Source organism: Staurois parvus, unplaced genomic scaffold, assembly GCF_062004578.1.
Source record: "Staurois parvus isolate SC_StPar_1 unplaced genomic scaffold, SC_StPar_1.0 ptg000131l, whole genome shotgun sequence".
In the NCBI taxonomy this organism is placed as follows: domain Eukaryota; kingdom Metazoa; phylum Chordata; class Amphibia; order Anura; family Ranidae; genus Staurois; species Staurois parvus.
The window spans coordinates 5,053,568-5,068,044 of record NW_028317927.1 but is presented as its reverse complement, the minus strand read 5'-3'; the positions used below and the strand labels follow the sequence as shown (position 1 = coordinate 5,068,044).

The 14,477-nt window shown below is 39.0% G+C and overlaps 1 protein-coding gene across 4 annotated transcripts in view; it reads left to right on the top strand.

Annotated features, from left to right (window-relative positions):
* The window catches only part of DOCK10 (dedicator of cytokinesis 10), a 385,846-nt gene that overhangs the window by 306,705 nt on the left and 64,664 nt on the right, over nt 1-14,477 (top strand). For 3 of the 4 annotated variants that reach the window (XM_089672577.1, XM_089672575.1, XM_089672578.1), the window contains exons 34-39: nt 4,895-5,006; nt 6,208-6,326; nt 7,637-7,751; nt 7,836-7,902; nt 9,438-9,485; nt 12,046-12,138. In XM_089672577.1, coding sequence (XP_089528703.1) covers nt 4,895-5,006; nt 6,208-6,326; nt 7,637-7,751; nt 7,836-7,902; nt 9,438-9,485; nt 12,046-12,138 — 554 coding nt within the window. The remainder of the gene's footprint in view (nt 1-4,894; nt 5,007-6,207; nt 6,327-7,636; nt 7,752-7,835; nt 7,903-9,437; nt 9,486-12,045; nt 12,139-14,477) is intronic. The other variant, XM_089672576.1, reaches the window with a different exon arrangement.

Genomic DNA, 14,477 nt, shown 5'->3' with positions numbered 1-14,477 from the left:
TTCTCCCTGATTAAAAATGTTCTGTGCTAGCCAGGTTTACACTGCTGCATCATCTGCAGTCTTATTATTTTTGTAGTAAAACAGCACCCTGTATTCTTTTTCGCTAGTACATTTTGGCCTATTCTTCCTCTTTAAAATGTCCTGCTGCCAATTTTATACCACTGTATCATCTGCGGTCTCTTAATCCTTAATGAGAGTTTGATAGAAAGTGGCCAGCAGCAAGACAGTTTGTATTATAGAGAACAGGGACTGAACAAGCTGGGAAGAGGTTTTCTTCTGAGATTTCTTAAAGTAACATTAAAGGTTACTTTTTTGTCCTAAAATTTAAAAAAATGTTATACTTGCCTTCTCTGTGGAGTGATATTGCACAGAGCGGTCCCTTATGGTGATCCCTGTCTACTCCTTCTTCCTCCCAAGTGTCCCCTTACCAAGCCGGGTGCTAAGGGGGCATCCATGCATGTGTGCTCACGATCTAGGCTGTGTGCATCCATAGATACACACATAGCACTGATAAGCCAAGCCCCTGCTCCATCTTCCCAAGATTCTGACTGACAGCAGCAGGAGACTGTGGCTCTCGCTGCCCTCAGCTTCTCCTGTGAAAGCAGGAAATGAAGTGAGCAGTGCTGCAGCTGGGATAGCACTGGACCGGTGAGAGGAGTCAAGTAATTGTTTAAAGACGGGGGGAGGAGGTAGGAAAAAACATTATGAGTTTAGAACCAATTTAAAGCTGAATGAAATCTCTGCAAAAAATAAATAAATACATTGGACCCTGAAACTTTTAGCCATAATGTGCTAGTATGACTTACCTGGCTAGTGATCCTCTCCCTTTAGTCACGAATGCTGACATCTTCTCCCGGTCTTCTTTCTGGGTTCTGATGCTTTGGCATTGACCACTTGTTTGACTGGGATGCTATGACTTCACTGTCATGCTTGCACACAGGAGTCACATAGAAGTGGTGCAGAGCCATGCACGTGCAGCTCAGTGTACACAAACACATGGACAGTCAAAGAGAAGGGTTTATGACAGATGAGACCAGTAGGGTATCTTCTGTCATAAAAATCCACACTGTCAGAATTTTTTTGGTTGTTTAAAGTGTAATTCACCATTAAAAGTGGACCTTGTGATAAAACCACTCTCAGTTTCCATCTCTGCGACCAGATTGTGATGTATTATACACACAGGCTCACCATGTGCAGACTTGTGGAACAAAAATGTAAACACCACCAGACTGAGAGTGATCATTACAAGGGCAGATTAACTGAGTAGTTAAAGGTGTTTGTAAACGTAAGAAAATAATTTTAAAAAAAACCAAGGTGCCGGCTGTTTAAGTTGTTTATATGTTATTTCTTATGTCAGTGTCTTCCTGCCAATGTTCCGCTTTACCTCGTTGATCCTGCCTGTGCCCCTCCTCCTGACAGTAAACTGACCACACTAGCTTGGCTGCCGATTCATGCTAGCATGGTCAGTTTACGTCTTGTGACATTCTATAATCAGTAACAGCCTCGTCTGGCACCAATCACCCCCCCCCCCCCTCCCCGGACACCTCCACAGCTCACTGCACACAGCTGGGGAAAGGAGCAAGTGATGCTATGATGTCGAGTCTGATGGCGTTCCAATGCTATGGAAATGCAGAAGCTTGGCAGCAATGTCATTTCCTGTCCTGATGTAGATTTACTGACACTGGGTGTGCTCCCCAGCAGATCTGTGCATCGCTGTGGAAGCTACTGCAATCACAGGACCTACACTAATGAAGCAGGAGAATGCTGTAAAGGATTTTGTTTTATTATTTAAAAGAAAGAACACACACAGTCAGCACAGGCTAACACAAAAATACTTTTATGTTGAGTAAGGTTTACAACACCCAGGGCAGTTACCACCACGTTTCAGTGTAAACATACACCTTTTACAGCATCTGCTTGTTGCAGTTCTGACCTTTTAATGAAAATGTCGGCATCATTTGCAGCCATTTCCAGGCAGGAATGTAACAGAGCTACTTACAGAGGCAAAAATCTTTTATTTCTAGAAAGAGCATTTGGATATCCAACTTAATGAATTTTAAATATCTTTTTAAAGAAAGAAAAAATTGCTGCAGGAAATGTTTACAGAAAATATATTACAAAACAGACATAAGCAGTATGAAAAACAAGTGTTTTTAAAGTGAAAAATACTTAAGTGAAATCCATCTGGTCTTTGGTTATGTGCAAAGTTGGATCTTTTGCAGAGTAAGTCCAATCTTTTATGGCAAATTTGCTGGTCCTCGATGACTCTTAGCACTACTAGTTTCAGTAGTCAGACGATTTCAGAGCTGCTGGGGCAGTCATCTTTTCTTGCCCCTTCATTGTGTGTTGCGGAATGGTCCCTTCCAATCAAAAAGTCTGAGGGGTGTGATGTAGATCTGCTGGAGTGGCTCAATATGCTTCTGCAAACACACCCGTATTGCCAACTTTATTATGTCTATGTTTCAATCTGACAAGATTTCACAGTCTTGCAACCAGCATATTATTCAGCAGAAATAAAATGTATTAGATACCAAATATGATATGGATACTATATACCATATATTTCTCTTAGGAGGTCAAGTGTATTTTATTAGCCTTCTGGATTTTTTAATTCAGGCCTGTTTGGTGTCTACCTGATTGGTATCTTCTTACTTCTACATTAATGTATACATTAGTGCATTCTTTCTCTAGTGGTCTGTGATATGTTGAAGGTGTCCTAGGCTGGACTATTTTCTTATGTCTAATGTGTCACGTTACATAGATGCCTAGCAAAGACAGGAGATTTAAATCGAAATGTTTTGTATTACTGTGGGAAAATTACTGCTTTGTGTTCTGGGGAAAATGATGGTGGCAAGGTGTTCAGTTCGACACCCCTATTGTCTCCACACAGGTTTGTGTTTGTCAGACCTCAAAATCATCACAGACCTAGGTTCAGAAAATCCTATCCTTCAGATAATATGAGACAAGACAGTTGTAAATGATATGACAATGATATTACATTAGCCGTTTTGTAGCTGCTTATTTGCTCAAACCTACTTTGATATCCTTTGTACAGCATGTTTAATGCACAGCTCTTCCTATTCCTAAACCCCACTCATGAAGATGCCATCAATGTAATCCAGTAATCCATAGCAGGAGGGAGTGGAATATGGTTATCAATTTTCTGATAGCCTTCTGTGAAACTAGAAGAATAGAGTGTACCTAGGCACTGTCACGCAGATGGATATGTTCTGCTGCATATAATAAGTAATATTATGTTTAAGGTTTTTTTATTTTTTACTAATCTGCTTTGTTAACCACTTCCAGTCCGAACACTTTTATCCCCTTCCTGACCAGGGCAATTTTCAGCTTTCAGCGCTATCACACTTTGAATGACAATTGCTCGGTCATGCAACACTGTACCCATATGAATTTTTTACCATTTTTTTGAGACAGATAAAACTTTATTTTGGTGGTATTTATGCACCGCTGGAATTTTTATTTTTTTTTGCTATGTAAATGAAAATGTCCAAAAATTTTGAAAAAAAGTGTTTTTCTTATAAAATTTTGCAAATAAATAATATTTCATCATAAATCTTGGCCAAAATGTATTCCGTTATCTTTTTAGTAAAAAAAAACAAATAAGCCAAATTAGTTTATAACCAAAAATTGTAATTTTTAATCATTTTATTTACATTTTTATTTTTTTTATATTATTATTTATTTTATTATTATTTTTTTTACATACTGTCACCCTAGCAGTACAGTGTCACCATGGTGACACTGTACTACTTTTGGGGGATGATGAAGATTTTTTTTTTTTTTACACTGATTGCTTTTACACCCATATAGGATGTAAAAGCAATGATTTCTCTTTCTCTCTGTCTGCATTCTTGCAGCCATTGAGAACTACTGAGTGAGCTGTGATTGGTCACAGCTTGTCACATGGTACAAGGCTGTTGTGAATAGCCTTGTACCATGTGACCTCTGTGATCATTCATAGATTTCACACGTAATAAGCAATGATGTCACAAGTGACATCTTGCTTACTACTTTGTATGTGATCACTTATTGGCCAATCAATGATCACATGATCGGGACCTCGTACAGAGGTCCCGTCCGACGATTGGTGTTTCACTGTGTCTGGAGGACGCCGGGGAGCGTGCACAAGCAGGGTGCGGGGAGGCCGTTTATAAACGGCCACCCGACCCTGCAGTGCCACCGTCCGGCCGTTTATATACAATGGCCGGTCGGGAAGTGGTTACTGAGTATAGACTCTTATTAATGATTCAACTTGGTTTGAATCCCAACTCCAGGAAAAATAAAAGTTCTTCCCTTGCAGTGATGATGCCTCCACAATGCAAGGGTTAAATGCTCATGTACTGTAGGTCTAGGGGACAGGAAAAACAGTTTTTGTTATGTGATCCTATCTGGCCCGTATCCTGCAGGGGTGGACTGTTCCTCAGCATACTTACATCCAGTGCAGGCCTATTGACCACATCTTGTAAAACATCTTGTAAAAATCCTTTCTGGCCCGTATCCTCCAGGGGTGGACTGTTCCTCAGCATACTTACATCCAGTGCAGGCCTATGGACCATATCTTGATGATGACAGTGGGCATCTGACTGCTCAGGCACAGGGGAGTAGAGATTGGAGGGAATGGTCTTACAGCGTGGAGGAGCCTGCATGAGTGGAGTATCGGGGAAAAGTAAAACTGCTTTTCCTGTTTCCCCTAAACCTAAACAAACATTTAACCCTTGCAGGGTGGGAGCAGTCCCACTACATGGGAGGATTTTTACTTTTCCTGGAGTTCAGCTTGAAGTATCAATTACCTGTGACTCCCAAATTTGTATCCAAAATCAATGAAAGCTTTCAAGGTGCTGAATAAACGATGTGTGTTCTCTTCCATAAACAGGGCTCACGAGATGACCTTAGCACTGCCACCGTCTCGCAAAGTCAATCTGCCATTAAACATGCCACTTCTGCAGATACCTCATTTTCTAAAGATGTATTAAATTCCATAGCAGGTAATGTAGAAGCTTTGGTGTCTCAAAAGAACTTCCTGAAAAGTACACAGTTAATGCTTCTGAGGATTATTTATGGCACAGTCAAACTATGTAGGTATTTAATTTAGAGGAGACATCCACCTTTCTTTGACTTAACTAAGAAAAGAAATTGCATATCAGATTAAGTATTGGGATATTGCAGTACAATTCATTTCCTTACATGGCTGAATGAAAGTTATCAATCCTTGATGCTTCTAGTAAGAGCAGAGTTCTTAGTCCCAGATGTAAAGTGAATGTTGATAATTTTTGGGAGGTATTGGTTCTACTGTATAGACCTTAGCTACACTTTCCTTAGTGTATTTTGTAAAGGTATCTTAAATTTAAATAGCTTATGTCCTGTCACAGGAAATTAGACAGCTTAAATTTGATAGTTGGCTCTAAGCACCACAGGTCTTATATCAAAAACTGAATCCTATAAATGAAGCCATGATTCTTGGAGTACTGATATAAATATATGAAATATGGTAAAAGAAGCCTTCCAAAAATGGTGCAAAGCCATAGGAATAATTCATACCAAGGTAGTAATCTTAGTAATGAACAAATATGAAATATGACTGAAGCCTCTACACGTGTCTATTGTTTATTCAGGTGAAAAGGAGCTGCAGTCTAAGCAGATCTCTCTGTAGGAATCTTGTATGAATATTTGGATAATTAATTTGGGGGCATGACAATGGCAAAACTAGTCATGCTAGCTGCCTTAGGGATGGGACAGATATGCATGCCAAAATTGTGAACCATAGCAGCAATCAGTTAGGAGGTTCAAGTCCTACTCCATCTCATCAAGAAAAGAGAAAGCATTTTTTGATTGGCAATACATAAAAGAAAAATTTGATGATTTACTTCAAGTCATACTTAAGTAAATGCTTGGGGTCAAAAACCAATAACTAATGTTAATATACCTTAGATAAACACAAATCATTTCTAATGCAAAGGTAAAATTGTCAGGCAGTTTGTTTTAATCCGCTGTCATTTGAAGTATGTGCATTGAACTGTATCTGGTGACTTACCTATTCCATAGTCAAATCAAATGTATCACTGTACCATATTGTTCACTTGTATATGTGTGTTGATTTTCTCATTTGTATTCCTGCAACTTTCTCATTTGTGCAGTTATTGTGTTCGTGCTGTCCTCTCATTTCATCTCATCACTTTGCTCCTGCAGCCTTCTCATCCATTGCCATCACTGCAGGGAACAATGCAGACTCCCGGGCATCACTGGCCAGCTTGGAATCTATCCCAAGTACCAATGAGAAAAGTGAGAAGACTGAGAACTGTGAAAAGGTATGGATGGGGGCTCACAGTGAACTAACCTATGTGTACATGCTTGTCATACTTTTCCTATTTTACATCCTCCCACCAATTAATAAAAACAGAGCCAAAAAAACACAATTTCCACATTCCTTTATGTTTTAACTAATATTAACAGCTACTAATATTTATTGGAAACAATAAACACCTTTGGCAGTCAGGAAGGACTTTTTCAATGCTGGAGCAAATTGAATCAAACTTTATAAGGGTATTTTCCTTTCCTCTGGATCAGTTGCAAGTTTAAAAAAACCCAAAACAATTTGTATTGTTTTTGGCATAATACGGAAGGATTAGAACTGTTACCTCTTGTGTTGTCACCATGATGGGAAGTGAGCAAATCTCCCCAACAGGGGAGCATACACAATGTGTATTGAGTTAAGGCAGCCCATTACAATGAAGGGGCTGTCAGCACACTAAAACATCCAAAAGATCATGCATGCACATTCTGAAACTCAAAGCACTACAACACACTATAATGTGTTAATGTGCATTGTGGTAAGATACTGTGCGTGTGCATTCCCATGTTTTGCATCACATTGCATTGACACATGTAACATGAATTATTGCAACACAACATTGTAAACGAGTCCTAAAATAATTAATGAGTTGGGAAGGTAGAGAGGCTGTCTCATGCTTTTATAGCCACCTTTATTTTTTTGTGCTCTCAGCAAAGGAAAAAGTACATTTTACCTGGAGTTGAGTTTATGTTCTCATGGAATCAAGAAGTGTATCCCTTTGGGTTGAACTCATTTGGGTTGGTTTACTAATACTGGAGAGTGCAAAATCTGGTGCAGCTGTGCATAGTAGCCAATCAGCTTCTAACTTCAGCTTCTTTTATTTAGCTTTGAAAATAATACCTGGAAGCTGATTGGTTTCTGTAAAGAGTTGCACCAGATTTTGAACTCTCCTGTTTTAGTAATCCCATTGGATTTGTTTTTTTTCCCATCTTAACTATATAACTGTACAATCTAATTTCTTACAAAATTTACTAGGGCATGATTTATAAAGGAGGGATAGCTTGCAAACCTGTTAATCAGCTCAGTTAATTGGAGTTGCATAAAAATGATCTTACATTGTAAACTGCTTTCAATATAACATCTATAGTAACCACACAACTGCTATTCATTCATGCATACAGAAGATCAAACACCTCATGATAACTGCATGTATGTATCCTGTATGCAAAGTCTTACTATAAAGATTTATAAAATGCAGCCACTGGATACTGATAGAAGAATTAATACAAATATTGGTAAAGTGAAGTCTGTTTCTTAATTGTACAGATTGCAAGACCATTGTCTCTAATTGGATCATCACTTCGATTTGACAAGCTTGACCACTCTGAAACCAAATGTCTGTTGATATGTTTCCTACATATTATGAAAATGATATCAGAAGGTAATCAAAAAGATCTGTTGCCAGCAGATGACTGTGGAATGTCATGTGTGCTGGTTGAATAATGGCTGTACTCTCTGGTTACAGATACATTGATCTCATACTGGCAGCGGGCTCCCAACAATGAGATCTACGACTTTTTTAGTATTCTGGAGTAAGTTAATCTTATTCTTTTAACAATATGTTTCATGAAATGAAAATGGACACAAGCAAAAAAACACATGGTTGATACATGAACAATCTAATACTACAGTTCTTTGAAAAAGTATTTGCCCACTTTCCGTTATTATTTTTTTTACATATTTGTCACACTTAAATGATTTAGATAATCAAACAAATTTTTATATTACACATAGATAACCAGAGTAAATACAAAATGCAGATTTTAAATGATATGTGACAAAGTAATTGCCCCCACCCCTTCCCTTGCTAAATCCTGAATGAACTGTGATTAACCAAATTTTTTGGAAAGCAGAGTTAAAATTCACTTGCCACACTCAGGCCTGATTACTGCCAGACCTGTTGAAATCACAAAAAATTAAAAAAATCAGGAAGGGGGCAAATATTTTTTCATAGCACTGTTCATGGTAGATTTTGCTATCCAATGGCACCACTTATAAATATGAAGGTTTGTATAATGTCTAGGTAGTGACGTTTATAGTGCGAAAGTGACACAAATATAGTAAATAAATTCAAAGTCCATTAAACATCATAAAGTGAATTCCGTGACTCCAGTGGCTTGAACACAAATGTATATTGCACTAAAAAGAAAGCGCAATATATCGCGCATTTGAGTAAATCAGACCACTCCTGGTCATCTGGATCTGGGAAGGTAACTCAGGGGATCATCTGGCACACATCAGTACGACAGGTAATCAGCAAACCGTTACTCTCCAGGCTCCAGGGATAAACATCCATCCAGCAATGGGAACCAGTCATAAGTATATAAGTATAGGTTAGGAGTAATAGGAATCCACCTTAAGGGGCAGGACGCTCCTCGAACATTTGTATTTTCTAAGGAGTTTTGTTTGCTTAAGGTTTAATCTGTGGCATTTTGCTTCTTTCTCTAATAAGATTTCAATGCAGGGAGTTATTTTAATTTTTGGCCTCAGGCGAACTTTATGATTATCAGGTGTAAAAATCTGGAAGCAGAATGGGCATATTCCCTTTTTTTCACTTGTTACTGTTTTTGGAGCTCCATGGTCTTTTGGACCATGACTGAAAAGTTCCAAAGGAAAGCAGCTGTGGTGGTGAAAGACTTCTGTCCGGGGCTGTCTCTGCATCTCTTGTCTCTTTGTCCTGCTCCAAAAACAGTATCTAGATGTTATTTTCACTAGTGGATATAGTGCTCCACAGCGCATGTGCTTATGTTAAATTACAACATACATACAGTTTGATTTATCTATTTATTTAGTCATTTTGTATAGTGCTGCATTTTACAATTATTGGTTTATTGGAGGGATTTTGAGGCCACTGAATGCTTTTTAAGAATGATTTATTATAATATTCCAGTTCGGATTCTCTCTGATCCTAATCATTAATAGTTTTCATTCTGCTAATAGGGAGCTTAACATGTATTGGCCATCAAGATGAACACACAAATCAGCACAATTTCTGGTATTGATATGACTGATATTCAAAGTGGGAAATCACAGGGCAAAATCAATTTTATTTAAATTTTTTTTTCAGAGTATGCCTGCAAAATTTCAAATACCTGGGAAAAAGAAATATAATAAGGTAGGAATTCTAATATCTAGCATTAACCAGCGCAACGCATAGTTCAGTGTCACTAACCAGCACAATGTGTAGTTACAGGGTTTCAAATGTGTAGAGATCTAGGTTTGTCCTGTTGTGCTCCCGTTGTGAACTAAACTATCTAGTAAACATTATTATATCATCAGTATATGTGAATATAAATGTTAAGATTCTCTATAGTAAAAATTCTATGTGTATTATAATAATTAATAATTATCAGCTATGTGGGTGTTGATTTTGGCCTAGCTTCACACTAGTGCTGCTGCATAAACATGCATTTTCATTGCATTTTGTAGCATGTTTTTTACATGGGTTTTTGAAACGTTTTCTTGCTTCACACCTTTTTTTTGCAGGAGGCGGGGACTGATTGCTAAGCACAAAACCCTGCCAAAAACACACCAAAAATGTGTCAAAACACATAAAATGTGTTTTTCATGTGCTGCCATTGAAGTCTATGAGGCCAAAAACATATTATGCCGCATCTAAAGAAGCACCCACGTGTTTTAAAAAATCGCACTGCACAATGTGGAATTGAACCAACACCATAGAGAATAATGTAGGGGAAATCGCACTAGTATGAACAGAGCTAGAAACACCCAATTGTTTTGGATCATCCATTGTAATAAACTAGGAGAGTTCCCTACTGTTTTTTGTCTTGATTTGTCATAAAAATACTTTAGTTTCCATGGACAAGTGTTGTATTTAATAAATGTAGTCAATATCAGATTTGACTTTCGGCTCCAAGCTGAGGTATAACACAATACCAGTGTGAGGAAGGGATGTCTCTGTGTCAGTACTTGGTGGTGTAACAAAAACAGTGCATTTTCACAGGATTACCTTAATTTAACCTCCGTAACACTTAAAGCTGAACTCCAGGCACAAAACATTTATTTAAATATATTGCCCAATAGCCACAAATGATTTATATCCACTTTTTTGCACCAGATGTCATTGCATATTGCATTGACGTTTATTACCTTGTGTAGCACCCTTCCAGTTAGTTAGGGAGAGCTAGACTCCAATTGTTAGCTAGGGCTGAGTAGCAGCCTAGGAGTAATAGCTAGCAGGGGTCAAAATTGGATCAGAGCTGAGAGGCTCTACAGACCAGCCCTCTGGAATTTCCCCCAGCTCTAGAACTTTGGAGAAAGGTCTAGAAGCAGTGGGTAGATCTGAGGAGTGGATGGTTTGTACTCTTAGAGGATGCTGGCCAATCCTCAACAGGAGGCTTGGCAAGGGGCCAGGACAACCTTTAAGAGTAACTGAGCCTGCTCAGCAGGAGGAGAGTGGTGGTGGGAGTTTGGATGGAAGAAAGAGAAGATGTGAGACTGGAGGCAGGAGCCTGTGAAGGGGCTCAGATGGTGAAGGGCTCAACTGCAGGCAGAGGACCATGGAAGGCTGAAAGCTTGGGACTTCACCAGCCCCCTGAGAGAGGACCACCTGTGTGGCAGGGAAGGAGCGGCCCAACTAGAAGGCCTGGTAGCAGTCACTGGCCCACTGGCAGCAAAGGAAAGGGACCAAGTAAGTAAACTGGCACCCCATGCGCCAGTAAGGGGAAAGGAGAACTCTGGTGGGAAACTGGATTAGCTTTCTATCCAGGACTGTTCACACTGTAGTGGCAGGCACTGGATCCCCTACCCAGGAATTCACCCAGAGCTGCTGCTGGATTAAGGAGGATCAGAGGTCTGGGGTGGTACATCAGGAGAGGCTGGCTAGCTCTCCAGAAGAGGATTTTTATGGTAATGAAGTTTGTCCTCTGTTCCAGTTCCATTGGACATCCCATACACACCTTGCCCCATTCAAGTTTTATTATCCCCTAATAAAACATCAAAAAAAGATCAAGGACTTGTAATGTCTCCTGAATGCAAATCTGAATGGAAAATGCATGTTTCCTGGCTGTGCAGGACTATAGGGGGACCCAGCAGGACTATAGGGGGACCCAAATCCATTGCAACTCCTAAGGGGGTATTGCTACACTTGTAAACGTAGTGGTGACATCATCACTGTGCTACATATAGCCTGTGAAGAGAGCAGAGTGGTGGGAGGGAGCCATCAGGCTCCACCCACTGTAAGCTGCCTGTAGAAAACTAGAAGGGCACAGCAACAAGACCAATCACCCTGCACAAGGAGAGAGAGCACAGTGACTTGTCTTCATTACAGAAATCTCCTGCACGGAGGCAAAGTTTTACACTGGATTATTGCAAAGATGTGGAAGAAATATAGTACACAAGACACCATCATTCAAGTAGGAATACACATGCTTGTTGTATATTTGCTTATCCCGGAATTCAGCTTTACCAGTCCTCCTTTTTCCCAGCCATCCCATCCATGTCTAATTATGCTAACACTTACTATGTCAAATTCATCCAAAATTCAGGGTGATTAGTGGATCAATAGATCTTTTCAGTACATTTTCATTCAAACATGTCAGTTCCCAAATTTTCTCAAGCCATGAATTTTGTTTTGAGTCTATTTTGTTAGCAATAACTCATATGTTTGTAACAGTGCATGATATAGCCTTTTAAATCCATGTGTATCTACACAGGAAAATTACTGCTGCTGTTAAACTTGCCCAAACAACTCTGAACAATGGGACACTGAAGGGCTCCTCTTCCCAGGCTGGTCTCCTGCCACAGTGGTATGTATTTCATTTTCATTAGTTATATGTCTGATATACAAAAGGTACACTCCAGTGCAGCCCTCATTCTGTAGAAGTATTTGTATTCTGCATCTGGTCGAATTAGCTAGATCTCTAGGTGCTAGTGGATTTTTTTTTGGAAGACCCTGAATTTGAATCTGAATAATAACAGTCAGCTATTCTATTTTCCTGAGTCTATTGCAGTCTCCCCTAAGCATATTGCAGCATTAGCTGTAAATTGGATAGTGGAAGGCCTGTAGATGTAGTGTATCTAAATTTTGCTAAGGTATTTGACACAGTACCTCACAAATGATTAAATTACAAATTAAAATCTTTTGGTGTTGATGACATGGTATGTACCTGTAAAGAGAATGGTTTCAGGAGTGCATCCAGAGGGTGGTGATTAGCAGGGCAACAACTTCACAACAGGACATAGAAACTTTACAAGAAGACCTTGATAAAATAGCAGGCTCTATGGCAGATGAGTTTCATTGTAGAAAAATGTAAAGTATTGTGCTTGGAAGCTAAAAAAAAAATGCACGTTACACGCTAAGGGGAGAACATCTGGGGGAATCAACAATGAAAGAGGAACTAGAGGTACTAGTAGATGGCAGACTCAGCAACAGCATGCAATGCCAAGCTGCAGCACGAAAAGCCAATTTACTATTACCACACATAAAAAGGCCCTGTTCTGGTCACCAGTCCTCAGGAAGAATGTGCTTGAACTGGAGAGAGTCAAGAGAAAGGCAACAAAGCTAATAAGGGGGCTGAAGGACCTCAGTTATGAGGCATTAGAAAAAAACGTTTTAATCTTATGTCTCAATGAAGTTGGATGAGAAACAGTTCAAGCTTAATTTGCGTAAAGACTCCTTTATGGTTAGAATAGTAAGGATGTGGACCTCCCCTTCACAGTTGGTGGTGCCAGCGGAGAGTGTAGATACATTTAAAAAACTTTTAGCAAACACAATGTAGAGAGCTATGGAAAACAATAGACACATACACACACACTCTCTCAGGTTGAATTGAATGAACCAGTGTCCTTATTCAACCTTACCAACTATATAACTATGGGGATTGCAGAATCTTATGATAAACAGTGTGCAGAGTGCCCTAGCATTGTCACAATTCCGAGAAAGCGGCACTTATTTTGTCGGTTTTAGAAAATCAGATGGAGATTGAAACTTAAAGAATATGTAAACCCAACATTTCATATTCTTGATATGTGCCTGATGTACTATGTACCTGTATGAAAAAGTATCCTATTATCTTTGTATTGGTTTTTTTCTGTACAATTTCTGGTTTTCCTGCCAGTCCCTTTGCTTTCCTATTAAAAACTGACTACACTAGGCATGAGAGCACAGCGTGGTCAGTTCTCTAGCTATGTTGTGAGTTCAGTGTGCTCTCCTCCAATGATCAGACTTGACACCACCAACCAATCCTTCAGCCCCCCTTACCCCACCCCTGCACAGCCCCCACGTGCTGCTGTTTCTCCTGCCCCAGCTCTTATGCAGCTGAGAACAGAAGGTATGCAATCACTTATTAAAAAAGAAAAAATTTATTTATAATCTTTTTACATCTATATACAAAGTGTTGCCTTTCCGTTCTATTTTAAACTGAGGGAGTTGTTTGACAAGGTGAGGGTTTACAATCACTTTAAATAATGTCATTAACAATAAATTATAAAATGGCTAATATGACAGTTATATTTTTATATTTTAATGAGAATCAAACCGTGCACCACAATACTCAAAACAAATACATTCTGTTAATATCTGATTTGATGTTATGGTTAGCAGCACACAATTGCAGTCTGACTGTTTTACACAGCATGTAACATAAAATGTATACAAATGCTTTAATGTGTGTCTATGAAAAATACTACATATAACGGAACTTGTCTGTTCCCACAAAGTCATCTATGAACACCTGTTTTTAGGATCCTGTTCCCACATTATAAAACATACTCTTGGCAGCAAGACAAAGAATATTTTACACAGTGACATTTTAGTGTGCTGTATCCATGGAAAGCAAAAATGTATTTACACAGCTGTAATGTCTGCATTTTTTCCCCAAATGCTATAATGAGAACAGTAGCTGTGACCATTAGACACCATTGTTGGTCTCATCTTCTCTCTAAGTAATATACATTATAAACTATCTTAAAATGTTTCTCTGGGCCTGTTGAAATGAGGGTAGATTTTCATGTACATAAACATCTTAATGAGTCATATAGACAGCTATGTTTTCCAGTTACATTACTTTTCCACATCTATTTTGTCTACAATATGTTCTTGTACAAAGAAAAAGACCTGGCAGCTTTACCAGTACATAAAAAGTAC